This window comes from Cariama cristata, unplaced genomic scaffold (genome assembly GCF_000690535.1).
Source record: "Cariama cristata isolate BGI_N322 unplaced genomic scaffold, ASM69053v1 scaffold13928, whole genome shotgun sequence".
Taxonomy (NCBI): domain Eukaryota; kingdom Metazoa; phylum Chordata; class Aves; order Cariamiformes; family Cariamidae; genus Cariama; species Cariama cristata.
The window spans coordinates 10,039-24,752 of record NW_009629491.1 but is presented as its reverse complement, the minus strand read 5'-3'; the positions used below and the strand labels follow the sequence as shown (position 1 = coordinate 24,752).

Sequence of the window (14,714 nt, the reverse complement as noted above, 5' to 3'; positions counted from 1 at the left end):
CTAGTGCTCAAGCCTGCATCCTGCTTCTCTTTAGTTCACCAGCACAGCCATGATTATGGAAACTTACTGAAAGTAAACTGGCAGTTCAGTGGTAAAGCCAATTAAAACTGTGTATCTCATTTCTTAGTTCTTTGTCCCATAATCAGGTGTACTAACTGGCTAGTTAAGTTATCCATCTTAGCATCTTATTCATCTAAGTAATGGTATAAAGTGGCCTAATGGTATAAAAAGAACACTATCCATTACCTACTGACTGGAATGCTCAGAAAAGCACTTTACTGTTACACTATTCTCAGTAATAGTAAGCTTGTAGGTTTAGTTTTTTGTGGTTTTAGTTTTTTGCAAAGTTGCAAATCCTACATCAATAATGCAGTGATATTACAGTTCCATGAAAGCAGCAAATAGAGATAAGCTAGTGCATGAGAAGCATATGAAGATGTAACTGCATTCTCAAAAATGGTGCTAGAACAACTGTTTCTTCCTTGAACTGAATTTTGATGCAGCAAATAAATAATATCAAAATCATTAGTGGGCTCTGGAGAATAGTCCCCTGTCATTTGGACAAAATAACTCTTGCATTCAGAGAATGCTGAGGACAGTCATTATTCTAACAAAGGTGCCTCTCTGCATTTCAGAACCCATGGATCTGAATTTCCAGTAGTGAAGCTCACCTATACCAAGTTCCTACTTGTGAGGAAGTAACTTAATCCTTCTGTTTTCCCTCACAGGTATCGCTGTCTGAAGTGCCTCAATTTTGACCTTTGCCAAGTCTGCTTTTTCACTGGCCGTCTCAGCAAACCACATAAGAGGTCACATCCTGTTGTGGAACACTGTGTGCAGGTAGAGTCCCATTTGTACTGATTCATTTCCCTGTTCAGGTTCTTCATGTAGGCAAGTAGGCAGTAGACTCTTGAACTGCACTGATTATGAAATTATATGTGTAGCCATAACGGCCATGTCTTATTAGCGTTATTAATCTGGGAACAGTGAGTCAGGGAAAAGAAAAAAGGGGGCTTCTAACTTTAGAAGGAGTGTTTTGGTCTGAAATAACTGAATAGACCCATGAAATGTCATAGTGCAAGTCCTCTTTCCAAGGAGTTTTATGGCAAGTTTGCCATTTGCAGATCATCCTTAAACCTGTGGAGAGAGCCCTCAGTGTGTCCCAATGCTCCTTCCTCCCAATCCCAATGTGGACTCATGCAGAAACTAATTCATCCTAAAGTTGTACAAACTCCTGCATGAAATTTCCTCTATTTCAGAGCTTTTCCACTTTATTGTAAACATTTTGTACTCACTTGTCTCTGTCAGTTGAGGACACAGCACAAAGAGACAGCATGGGCCCCACTAAGCTCACCTATTTGGGCTCCATTACAGGGGAAACTTGTGCTTTCATCACAGTAGTGGCAAAGTTCAACACTGGGAGTTTGTGTTTGGAAGACCAGCTTCTCCTTTGAGCAGGAGTTTCCAGATCTTGCACACAGCAGCAGACAGGCTTTTTTGTGCATCTATATAACAGTATCTTCTTCTGTTCCAGTAAATGAGCTGAAAAGCACTCATGAAACTTTCCCTAGTAAGCTGTACTTCATGGTCTCCTTCCTGAAACCCTGCACTTAACATGAAAGATATCTGGGTATCCAGTGTCTGCACTAAAACTAAAGAATGTTAGACTGCTCTTGAAGTCACCCTTTTTCTGGGGGAACCTTAAACTGTAGTCACTTCATTGCTCTCTTTCTGAAAACCAAACCCCATTGCTGACACTGTGAGAAACTATATCTGGATGCTCAATATCTGCATTAAAAATAACAGGTAGACGTTCATTGCTCCAAATATTCTTCCTCATTCTCCATCTGTGAGAAAGTAGGAGACTCAAATGGCAGCTGATCTCCTCATGTAGAGATTTCTAACAGAGACATTAAAATCAGTGTGAATGGAGAGTGAATGGGAGTGTGTAGATGTGGAAGCACCAGAAGGAAGGGCAGGAGGGATATAACAAGGCAGGAGATAATGCAACCTAGATTAACTGGTCAGCAAGATCACAGCACTTCCACACACAGCTGTTGAGGACAACCATATCAGGAAAACACAGAAGGTAGCCTGAAACAAAGGACAAACTACCATTTGAAGATGCCATCACAAGAGATGATGATGTGAAGGTAAAGAACAAGACCTGTATCTATAAGCCACCCAAATGAGGACACTGCCAGATCCTAAAGGAGCTAAAGGCACATCCAAAAACCAGCACATGGTCTCACTAAGAGGAACCCAGGAGGCTTAAGGAGACCTGGCATCTTTTGTCCTCCATGTTACTGTAAGTCATCATGGGCCATACCACATGTATACATACACCTTGGTGGATGAATGCTGGAAAGACTACTTGGGCACATGTATGTTAGAGCTTGTGGGTGACTGAGTATGAGTGATTGAAATCAATTTTGTTTTAAAATGAAGTTCTGTTCCTCTCCTATACTGTCTGACATTCAGCTTTCCCACATTAGTGCCACAATATTGCAACTGGATCATTGAACTTAGGTTTCCTTTGTGAAGCACTACTCTAACGCTAACCCTGTATATATTACTTTTGTAGCCAAAATCTATACCAAAATTAAAAATATAAGCTACTCAATATGACAGATACCATTTTTATATCCTTTGTGTGGGACATAAAAGAATCAGTAGTAAGCCACTTTTCCCATACCTTCCACTCTTAGCAGATGCTGTCCTTGGCTGGGTAAGTTTTCACATTGTCTTTATGATGCAGTGGGCTGCTGAGTGGGGATTTGAAATACCAGCACTGTTTTTCCTTATCGTGCTGACACCTTGTGGTAATTTATTACCATATTGAGAAATGACTAGGAGGCATGCTGTATGTTTTCTTTGTGTTTTCCAGTTCAGTCTGTCAGGGCTCACCCCAGGTTCTGCAGCAGTCACTTGCTGGGGCAGAATTGGGTTTTGCCCTCCTATAGTACAGCTACCGTGCTTAGTTGTACCTGAGCCTGACGCTGCTATGACAAATGGAAGTGTGTTTTTTACTGTATTGTATGAGAGGATGACGTGAGGCACAGAAGGCTGTATCTATTAACACTTCATGCAAGTATAAAAGTACTTCTTCCCATTGATTAAGAGGGAACTTAGATACTAGTTGGACAGAATTATTGTTGTGACTGTAGGCTTAATCATTGTAACTGTCAAAGTCCTGCGTTAGGCATTTCCAGGCTGCCTAAATTTGCCCCAGGCAGAGTGTTTTGCTTATCTAACAGATTTGGAGCCGCTCTTGCCTGTAGTCCCGCATCATCATCCACCTCAGCTCCCCTTCTAGGGCTCAGACAGCAGCCATGAGTCTCTTCAATTGTTGAACAGGTGGACCTTTGCTTTCTTATGTCTTGCCTTTGCATTGGACTGTGTCTACTTCTGGGCAGCACCTGTTTGAAAATTCACTCCCTTTATTATCCCTCATTCCAATAGATGTCAGCAAAGCAGAATGCAAAGCACTTTCTCCGCACCATCAGGAACAACCTGTTTCAAGAGCGCTGCAGAAGAAAGGAGGCTCAGAGAAGGAAGTCTCTGGAGATAGTGGAGGAGAGGCACTTCCCTGCTCACAAAAAGCCACTGTGAGTTTCTATTTCAGATGAGTTTGTAATCTTTGAATAATACGTCAGGCTGTGGATTATTGCTTAATTATGTCCTTTAAGTAAGTGATTTTGTTATGACAGATACCATGTCATGATTTTTCCATTAAAAAGGGAAAGCTTAAGTGGGAAGTTGCTGCACATTGTTCTGTAGCTTAACCATGATAACCATACTGACAACCTAATGACCAGTTGTCTTATAAAATACAACATGCTTGTGTCTTCCTTCCCTCCTTCCTTATGTCATCTCTTTCTCTCCATGCCATTTCTTGTGCTCAGTCTAGGGTCAAGCATTGCAAATATTTACTACCTATCACAACTGCATGGGTTTCTAAGCACCTACTCTGTGACAAATTCAGTGGAGATTAACTGTGAATACTTTCCATATGTGACCCACAGTGTGTTCACTGACAGTCATTCTACTCAAGTCCCGCTGAGTTGCAGTCCTGTGGGATTACTCACCATAGTGAGTAGCTGATGTCACTATTCCAGTTCTTTCAGATCAGTTCCGGTTTGTGTGGTTTTAGTTAACATGTAAATTCTTTACTGTATTTCCACTGATCACAGTGGTTCATAATGAGCATTGGAAGTTGTGTTGTGATTTTCCCTATGGTTTCTCCTTCCTTGCTCTGAGATTTTGGTCAATATTTAGGTGTAGAAACTGAAGGGAATGATTATATGAGATAAGCACTACAAACATATGAAGGGTGAGATTCCTTCCTAGTTGTATAAAGACCTAGCAACTCTCTTGCATCTCACGTGTTCTCCAAATGACGGTTCAGTGAGACTGAAATAGGGAAAAAATGGTCACTCCTCTCTAAAAGAATTAATTTCATCCTTGTGTGGAGGAGAAAAATCTGTTTATAAAACTTGATTGTGCTACACTACTAGGTAAGTACATTGCTATTAGAAACCTATTTTTTATATACAGTAAGACCAATGGATGATAGTTACAATGATAGTTACAGTGATTTTCATGGAGAGTATTATTTCAGTGGGTTTTTTTTTAGAATGTGGTGAAATGCAAAACATTTTCCGTTGCTAATATTTACCCACTTGTATTCAGCAACAAAAAATATTTCTTCATTTTGAATGTCATTTAATCCTTCTGTGACCAATCAAGATTTTTCTGTAATTCTGTGGGGTTTTGCTCACCTAATGCTTGGGTAGCAATGAGAGACAGAAGAATTTGGGGTTGCTGTTACAGGTGTCGCTGTGGAGCTGATAGGTATCTGGGCTTTTCCTAGCATAGAATGGACTGAACAGCAGGGTGTGTGGCCCTTTGCTGTCTTTTTGTAGTTGAATTTCCCAATATATTTAGCTCTTTGCTAAAGGAAGCAAAAAAGAGAAGCAGGAAATTGCACTGATACTAAATGCATGCAAAGAAGAACCTGGTGTTGAGATTGAAAGAATGGAATTTGGTTTCAGGAATTTCATTCTTTCAGCCAAAATATGCCAGCAGGCATAGCTTAACCATACTTCTTTCTTAGTCAATAGCACAGCTGTCTGTCTACTTACAGTGCATTAGTTTTATTTTGACCTTTCTGGATACCAAAACTGTATAAGGCTTGATCCTTTCTCTACTCATTATTTCTCTGTTGGTGTACAGTCCCCCTGCAGAACTCAGTGCTTCACCACTACCTGACCCTGAAAACCCGTATTTCCCAGTGAACAGACCCCTTCTGGAGTCACCTGAGTTCATATCTGAAAACACAACTGTAATGCAGAAGCATGAGAATAACAGCAAGACACCAAAGCAAGGCAAGACGAAAGCTCAGGTGAGCAAAATGTGAAGCTGTAATAGTGCTAAAGCTGTGACAAAGACCTACCAAGTTAACTGTCTTAATTACCTTCCAATTACCAATGAAAAAGAAATGTAATGGGCAGCTTCACCTTTGTGTTAATTTCTCAGTTATGGAAAAAAATGTGGAATCTGAAAACTAGGCGAAGCTTGAATTTGATACCCTCCCAAGATTGGTTACTAACTCCTTGACTTCCATGACCTTTAGAAGCATTTGTAGTAATTGCTCTCTTATGTTTTTTTCCCCCGGAGTTGTCCTAGAGTAGCACAGTAAAGACTAGCTAAGACTGGAGTCCTCTCTCTATTCTGACAGTAAAAAATGACATCATGTCCTTCTACTGCAAGCAAACGTCAAGGAAGTATGCCTTAATTCTTATTAGGCTCAGGCCATTTTTGTCACCATGGCAATAGCAAGAGGACAGAATGGGTTCTTCTTAAGGATAAATCCAGAGTAGTGTCCACTACAACTAAAATAGCTCATGCATGAAAGCTCTCCACTAATCCATTTCCAGGTTCCCTGCATACAAACAATGCTAGAGGAGTGGGTAGGACAGTGTAGATAAAAATAAGTACATAGCAGTTTTTTGTGTCTATATTTATTTGAGAGGTTGGTACCTCTGCACATACTTGGAATATAGGGAACACTGGGTTGTGTTCAAACCAGTTTGTGTCATCCACTCATCTTGTTCTTCCCAGAAGCCAAGGGTGCAGTAACTGAGAATTAGCCCGTGCATGTCAGGTCACTCCTTTGGCTGCTAGTCCTGTGCTGCCCTTTGGAAGACCTGTCTTTTAGAACTCTGCTGCCCAGCTCAAGGTATAGTGCCAGCCAGCACATATCTGCAGGAGAAGTTGTGGGCAGACATTGCTTAAGCATATAATTTTGATGGTTGGTATTCCTCATTTTAGAAGACAGCAAGATGGGACTTGCATCCTTGTAGTAGGATTCTATCACATGCATTGCTCTCTTGTTCATTTTCTCTCCGGCTGAGAATTCTTTTTGAGCAGTTTTATACTGATTTACAACCTTTTATAGTGCAAATTATTTCAATGTTGCTTAAAAAGATGCAGACCATAAGTCCAATGATAGCTTTAAATAGAATCCATGAGCTTGGAGGCTCTTAGTCTCATAATTTCCTGACAGCCCTGATTCCAACCCAGCTTATACCATGCCTCTAAAGCAACTTACCTGGAAAGTGTTTGTCTCCCTGACTTCTGGGCTACTGTCCCCTGCATGGCCCAGAGACTGCTACTTCCATCCAAAGACCGGGAGTTTATCTTCTATCTTCTACATCCACTCTCTCCCTCCATCTCCTTGTCCCAAAGCAGCTGTGGGACATGGGAGAGACTGTTTCCAAATCAGAATATTCCATTTTGCAGAAATTCCAGGGAATGAGGTTTTTGTTCTGATTTAAAACAAAAGAAATTCTTGTACACTTGGAATTTGTCATAGGACAAAGAATTTGTTCTATAGAGTAAGTTTTCCAGTCTGTTCTAATAGCCATTAGAAATACTTTAACACATAAGTTGATTGCAATCAGTTAAATTAAAAAAGTTAACTAGTAAATCTGTAAAACAGACCAAATCCTAAATTTGCCATACCCTCTTATAGCAAAATTTGCACAGAAAATGAAATGTTACTGCTGATAAAGTTATGAACAGATACTTTTCTCTTTTTTATTATAGGCAATAACCTCTTTTGAAGCAGATGTGTTAAAAATGCATGAATCCATCAAAAGCATCCACAATGAGAGCAGGTAGGTAAATGCAGTAGTGACTGAAGACTGGTGAGCAATGCCGCTCCAGTGAAGAGCCAGAAGACAAATGATTTTCCCATACTTTGGAGATTTTGAGATTTAAAAAAAAAAAAAAAAATCATATGAAATGGGGATGAATGATAAAAAGTCAGCTACAAAAATTGTAAATGGAGATCACTGGAAAAACAATTTCTGGCAAAGCAAAACATTTTGCTTTGCTTTCATCAGCATTTCTGCAATTGTTAGTGTACATTTCTAAATGTCATCTTTAAGGGAAAAAATGTTCATTCACATAAAAGTATGCTATTCTGATATTTCTTCAAATTTTTCTCTGAATAAGGCTTAATCAAAACAAATTTCATGATTCGCATTCAGTTTTTAACTCAAAGTAAGATATCTTTCTAAAAAATATGCTGTAGGTCAAATAGAGATTACAGGCTTAATACAATAACTATTAGTAAAAATTCCACAACACAGATTATCACAGAAGTCCCTTCTGATATTCAGGCCTTTGACATGATAAAATATTAATTCCTAAACTACACATTTCTTGGGTGGTTTGTTTGGGGGGGGGGAACATGTTGGTGTATGGGCAACCATGCCTACCTTTTTCTTTCACTTTTGCTTTCCCCTCCTTAATTTTCGTAGTTATATATGAATGAGCTGTAGATACAATGTCTGTCACCACTGAAACAAATGGAATTACAGTAAAGTGTAGAATTTGATCCTGAATCTACTGTCTTTATTTCCTTCAGTATGTTCAGTTCCCTCTGTTCCTGTTTTGTTTCATTCTAATAAGTCAATGTACAATGGCTGCTCCAAATTCACACAAGGGCACTCCAAGACTAGAGCAAAACGATTGCAGTTTCATTTTAAGTCTGTGTCCTTACCTCATTCTGTGTTCTCATATGGGAAAATAAAGAGATATGACAGAGATCTTCGGCTTCCATTTACATTAGCAATAGTTGAGAGGATATCTGCGAAGCATGCTCCTGAAGTATTGCATCACACTCTGACCCAGAGCTTATCATATAACTGAGTGAGTGAATCACATTACTCATGGGAAGCTCTTTGTTCTTACTTGCGGACCAACTTCCAGCATTTATGTGCCTGTTCACAGAACTGGACTCTGAGTTAGTTGAAGGTAGTTGGCATTTTACAGTAAAGACCCATTGAATGCTAAGGGTCCACAGTAGTATTAATTTTCATTTTAAATGGTCTGACTTACTGTCCCATTCAGACAAATCTTACATTATTCCAGTGAAACTGGTGGGGCTCTTGTCTGTGAGCCAATGCACGCCCAAAAGAAAGTGAATCACATGTACTTCTGGATGTAACTGAGCAAGAGAGGTAACTATTTCAGCTGTGTGCTATGAAGCAGTTGGTTTATTACTGTAGACTTAACAAGCTTTTCTGACTGTCTCCACCTCAGCCGTGGGGAAGACAAAACTGTATTTCTACCCTGACTTCTTAGAGAAATTCCAACTCTAGAACAGAGATATGGGTGGTATTTTTGTCATACTGTGCTCTGAGTAGGTAATTTCTAAATCTTCTCTGGTGTGCGTGAGAGGGTGGCACTTCGCATTGCAAAAATCACACTATCTTTTCAAAGACAAGTGGCCTGTCTGGAAACTACTGGTATCATCAGACAAGCTGCATAGAATACCAGGAGCAAGAAGGAACTCAATCAGAGGGGTAGAGGCTGCTTTTACTTCTTTGTTGCCGAGGGGGAAATGATGGGAATCTTTTGCAGGTCAGGGAGTTGCCGTAAGTAGTTTGCTTCTAGACAGGGACTGCTATAATGTCTCTCCTGTTGCAGCCACCTTTGTGGGAAAGGTAAAACCCCAAGATGCAAGGCTCAGGCCTGGCCACAGTTCCACTCAGCTTGCATCTTTCCTCATCTAGAACATTCCTGTTCTTGCTAATTCCATGCATCCAGCCCAGCTCCTGAAATACTGGCCTCTAACCCCAAAGCTGACAAAAATTTCCTGAACTGATGAAGAGAAGAAAGTTTGTACTACAATGTTTGCTCTTTTCCATGACTGCATATATTTGTGTATGTGTGATCTAGCAAAATTCCCGCCCTCCTGTGTCCCTGACAGGTACATGAAGAAGCAGTTCAACAAATGGAAGGACAAAATGCAATTTCTTCACAACTGCCAGGAAGACAAAAGCTGCAAAATAGAGGCAAAGCTCCAAAGCCTGAGAGCAAGCCACGAAAACCTGCAAATGAAGCTGCAGCAAATGAAGCAAGAAGTAAAGGTACAGTCATAAATATACCAAAAATCTTCACGGCTATGGGCAATTACTGAACACTAACTACTCCTTTTCTTGCAGACCAGCACTCCTGATACTATTTTGTGTACCTTCTACTCGTCTGCTCAGTCATCTTAGGTTCTTATCTTCAGAGAATGCAGATAGGCTCTTTGCAGCAGAGGTTTTCTTGTCATTCTGTATATATTTAGCATCTAGCATAGATATCCATGTCTGGGATGTTTAGATACTACTGCGATGAAAATAATGAGAGGGTATTCCAGTAAGAATGAGAAAATGGTTTCTAACAGAAGTGTTAGATACTTCATTGCAATCTTTTCTTTAGAGAAGAATTCTGTGTTGGCATTGAATAAATGAAATATTCCTTTGTCATTCCTAATTGCTGTCTTGTACTGGGATGTAATACAGATCTCTTACAGAAAATATTTTATTTCTTTTAAATTGTATTGACGCTTGTTCATTTAAAGTACCTCTGAGGTTCTAAAAAGGCCCTTATTTCACAGGGAATGCATACATATTTGCCACCTACAGCATTTTTGTAGCATTTTTGTAGCATTTTCTGCAGTGCTGTTTTTAGAGTGTTTTTCAGGGATGGTCAAACATAGAGAAAAGCCAGACACATCTGCAGTGCACACTTGATCAGCTTTATATCATTTGTACACGGAGTCCAGTATGACCTGGCATGTCATACCATCCTGCATGTATGCTGTGACACTGGCCTGTCCACAACATGCAGGATTGGCTGCACACGGGCAGTTAAGTGTCCAGTGCATGCAGTCAGCTCTGTGCACCCCAGTTACATCAGACTCGGCGTTCATGCAGTGCATGGTATTTGCCATCATAGTTCTGTCTAGAAAATCCCAAGTGCAATTCTGGCACTGACAACAGACCTAGTTTTAGAATTTCAAACATTAACAGGTGTGAGGTGTTTGATATATGTTTAATATGCACATATATTTTTCCCTTAGTTTAATTGTTTTAGAACAATTTTCATGCAAATTTACTCTTGGAACATTATTACTCCTACTTCTCAATGGCATTAAAGCATATAATGTCTTCAGATAGGACTTGTGGCAAAAAATGGCTGTAGGGATTGATTCACGGACTCTGGCGCAGGTAAAATCAAAGAACTTTATTGTTTACAAGTTTGTGCTTATATAGATTCACTAGCTGTCCACGCGCTCTAGTTTGTTCATGGATTGGTTAACCCCTGCTGTCCACGCGCCATGGTTAAGCTTTTAATTGGTGCTGTTAATCAAGACACGCGTCTTCTAGTTTGGGTCTCACAGCTGTGCTTCAAAACATTTTTATCTTCAGCTCCCTTTCTGCGCTTGCTTCATTACTTGCTTTCTCAGACTATTTCCTTCAAGGCTATGTTGTTCAAGGTCGCTCGCAACACTCCCTGTGAATCCCACAAATGGCCATGTAGATTTGTCCAAACTCAAATTTGTCCAAACTTTTATTGCAGGAAAATATTTCATTTGTGAAAAGAATTGGTTTAGTTCACCAGAAATTTGAAAAAAAATATTATTCTAACCCAAAATTATTTTCCTACCTATTTTAGTACTACTAGCAAACCAAAATATCGATTATTTTCACAATGTAGTTTCTGTGTTTTGTCTATTATAGACAATGATACAGTCATCAGAGCATCCTTTTGCACAGTGTCAGAATGCGATGCCAAGAAATCCGCATGTCCTGTTGGAAAGGAGAATGCAGAGTGAATTAAATCCTGCCCAAATAGGGCCTACTTCCAGAACATGTGCAGACTGGAAATCTTTGAATCCTCCCAGCTCTGCAGATAGAATGCAGCTTTTACAGACACCTGAGGTTCCGGCTGCAGTGGACTTTATGTTCTCAGAAGACCCACTGGGATCAGTGTTCCTGCAGAGCGACAGACCATTTATGGGACAGTATAAAACAGCAGAAGAGAATCAAACATATCTGCCTCAATCGACAGAAAACTCCCCCAGAGGCATCACAGGGAATACAGTTCTTGCTCCCACTGCAGTGCAGATACCACCTGATGAGAAGGAAGTCAGTGAGGAAGTGGAACTGCAGCAGCTATTGATGAAACTGAAGGATGCATTCTCTTTCCAAGCCCAACTAGGTATAAGCTCTCCCAGTTATCTTGACACTGTCTTCTCACCTTCATCCACTTTACTCTATAAATGCAGTTCATAATTGTTTAACCCTCAGAGGAAACTCAAAATCTTGCCTTTGCCATTGTAGCAGTACTCCAGCTGTATACATTAAGGTAGAACATATTCCTGTAAGGTGGAATATAGCCCCTAATGTTGGACTAATTTGAAACAGGATGAGTCAAAGCATGTAAGAGGAAATTAGTCTCAGCAGTCTGTTAAGGAGCAAACTTATACCGGTGGGGGCACTGAAGGTCTTTTCTGTTGCTGCTTCTGTGACTGTAACCGACTCTAGTCCTAGGCAGACTTCCAGCAGTACAAAATCCCTTTGTAATCAATGGTCTTGCACAGCAGAGCTTTGTTCAACACTCAGAATGCCTCACTTTTGATAATGAGAATGTAATAAGAATGACAGAAAAAGCTGCTGTTTCTACAGAGTTATCTTACATTAGAGATTTATAAAGAGTTTTTCAGGGTTCTGGCAGCATTCAAATGTTCTGAAAGATTTAAAATCTGTTGTACTTTTCAGCTCAACAGTCTGCTTTGCAGCAGGAGTTCTTCTCTGCAGCTGAACACGTTTGCAGATGCTTTTCTGATCTCATCAACCAAGTAACTTCACCAGCTTGTAAATGATGGAAACTACCATTGACCTTACAGCTTCACTGAACTAGTGAAGGTAATTAATACCATGTCAGACTCCTTAAAGTGTCTCAGATCTTGCGTTGTAATAACCCAGTATAACAGGTTTCTGCATTTACTGCTTTGACCAGGAACCATAAATAATGTTAGAGAACGATGTTCCTTTTCTGTTGGTGGTTTCCAGCTCCTGTGTGGCAGATGTTGGCTCAGCTGATAAAAATCAGCATATCTTCATCAATGTTACACTGGCATTCACAACTGTCCTGCCCCGTCCTCTCTTATTACTGCTATATAATCAGTAATGTCTTTAGTTTCAGGAACATTTATTTTTTTATATGAGAGTTGACTTGAGTCAACTGGTTTCAGTGATGTATTTTCTATCACATCACTGTTCCTTAGACTAAAGAAAGGAATAACTTCTTAACTGTCAGACTTCTCAATACTCAATATTTACATATTTGTATTTTTCCAAACTACTGAATTCATATTTAAAGGAAAAGATGCTTTGAACATTTAAAGGAATTTGATTGCTTTAGAAAAGCCTTTCCGTTATTAACTTATATATTAGTATAGAATGGTTAATAAGAATATAATGTTTAGTACTGAATAGTTAATAAGAATGTAATTTTACCTGCAGCATCTAAAATGTGAGAAAAGTAATTTTTTCCTTAGTTACTAGTACTTTGTATTTGATGGAACATATCTAAAACTTCTGGAGTATTAAAAACACTTATCAAGCATGTACACATACAGGCATATATATGCATGTAAATAAACATATAAGCTGCACAGAAGTTTGTAAACAGATAGATGATTGGCTGTAGGTAGCAGGTTGTACTTGCTGAAGTTGGTTAAAAAGCATCTATTAGGCCTCAGCAGTGAAACAGGCTGGGATTTGAAGAGAAAGGAAGATACCACACAAAAGAAACATTGCATACTGCTTTGATCCATTCATAACTACAGTCTAGCTTCATTTCTTATTATGATGGGTGAGTGAATCCCTTAGAAAGAATTTAGATCATTCTTAGAAGAAAAATAATAGATGCTCACTGCTCTCCTTTCATCACTTCTTGTTTGCTACATGTTTCTTACAGCAGTGCAACTCAGTGAAATACATTGGTATAGCCTGTGATGATAGTGTCATGAAATGCATATTCTTTTAGTGACAGCAGTTCTGAAGGTTGAGATAATGGGTTAAGACATAGCATGTTAATGATTTGCATGTTATTATCAAATATTTTACTTCTTTGGATTGTTAGCTATTTGTTAAGTGCCAACATGAACTAATGGCAAATTTGCCATGTGCGATTCCTCAGCAGTGCAAATGATTGCCCATTTCTCTCTCTTTAGCTGTTGATGTGCCACGGTTGAGTTAATTCCTTGGACTTGTACTGTATCTCTTGTTGATGACAGCAACAAGGAAAACACTTTTTTCTGATAATGCACAGAAGTATTTTAAAGATCTGAGAAATGGAAATTATACAGTACCACTTCAGAGAGAAAAACTATGTTCATCTGCTTACTATCACTGTTCTGCAGGAGGTGCATAAAAAGAGTGAACAAATATGTGCATGCGGGCTTAAAACCAGTTATGGTTCAAGAAAATTTACATACTTTTAAGGATTTTAGTTGAATCGCTGGAACTATATCAGCTTTCCAAGAGAGAAAATAATCCTAGTTTTTACAGGAATTTTTCTGTGATTACTAAGAAAATAAATGTGGTTTGGGTGAAACCAAAATATTTTTGGAAGCTTTGGGAGAAAAGTCAGGTAAATTACATATTCTGAAGCTTTGTTTCATGTATAATCAAACAGGGTTTAGGCTGATGTGGTTGAAAAGGCCAATGAAAAGTATAGTGGTTAAGAAGAGCTGCTCATCAGAATGCTTAACTTTCCACATAGATTTTCCTAATCTTGTATTTTTCAGAATGAATTATAATCACCAAGATGAAGGGACTATCTGACTCATTAAAATGGCTAGAAATCTTGTTTTCTGTTGGTAGCACCTCAGCCACCTTCTTGAAAGACCTTATACTGTGGTAGTGATAGTAATGAACATTCCTGGTTCTTTCTGCTAGTTTTGGTCACAGGAGACCTTAATTACACATGCTGCAAACACTCAAGAATTACAGCAACAAATAATGATATGCAGGTGGAAGCTAACAAGCAAAGGAAGTCTGTAGCAAAGGAAGGGTGAAGAAGGTGAAAAGTAACAAAGCTAACTGAGGGAGGAGGATGCCAGAAAAAAAATAGTGATGAGGTTACTAGAAAGTGGATACATGCATATTATCACATAAACAGAATATAGCATGAGATAGAAGCTTAGTAGCTTTTGCAATATATCAGTGCCAAAACATAACAAACTACAGTCCAAGGAACTTAACTGTTTATGGGAAGATACCCATCAGCTTCTGATGAGGCTTTAGATCTCCCTCAGAGTGAGTGCATCTGAATTAAAATTGCTTGAAAGCAGTGACGGC

The 14,714-nt window shown here is 39.2% G+C and overlaps 1 protein-coding gene across 1 annotated transcript in view; it reads left to right on the top strand.

Annotated features, from left to right (window-relative positions):
• Positions 1–12,229, top strand: part of DYTN (dystrotelin) — a 20,853-nt gene extending 8,624 nt beyond the window's left edge. The window contains exons 8-14 of the mRNA XM_009705184.1: positions 729–840; positions 3,463–3,608; positions 5,236–5,404; positions 7,111–7,181; positions 9,284–9,443; positions 11,085–11,565; positions 12,126–12,229. Of these exons, the coding sequence (XP_009703486.1) occupies positions 729–840; positions 3,463–3,608; positions 5,236–5,404; positions 7,111–7,181; positions 9,284–9,443; positions 11,085–11,565; positions 12,126–12,229 (1,243 nt within the window). The remainder of the gene's footprint in view (positions 1–728; positions 841–3,462; positions 3,609–5,235; positions 5,405–7,110; positions 7,182–9,283; positions 9,444–11,084; positions 11,566–12,125) is intronic.
• Positions 12,230–14,714: the final 2,485 nt, after the last annotated feature.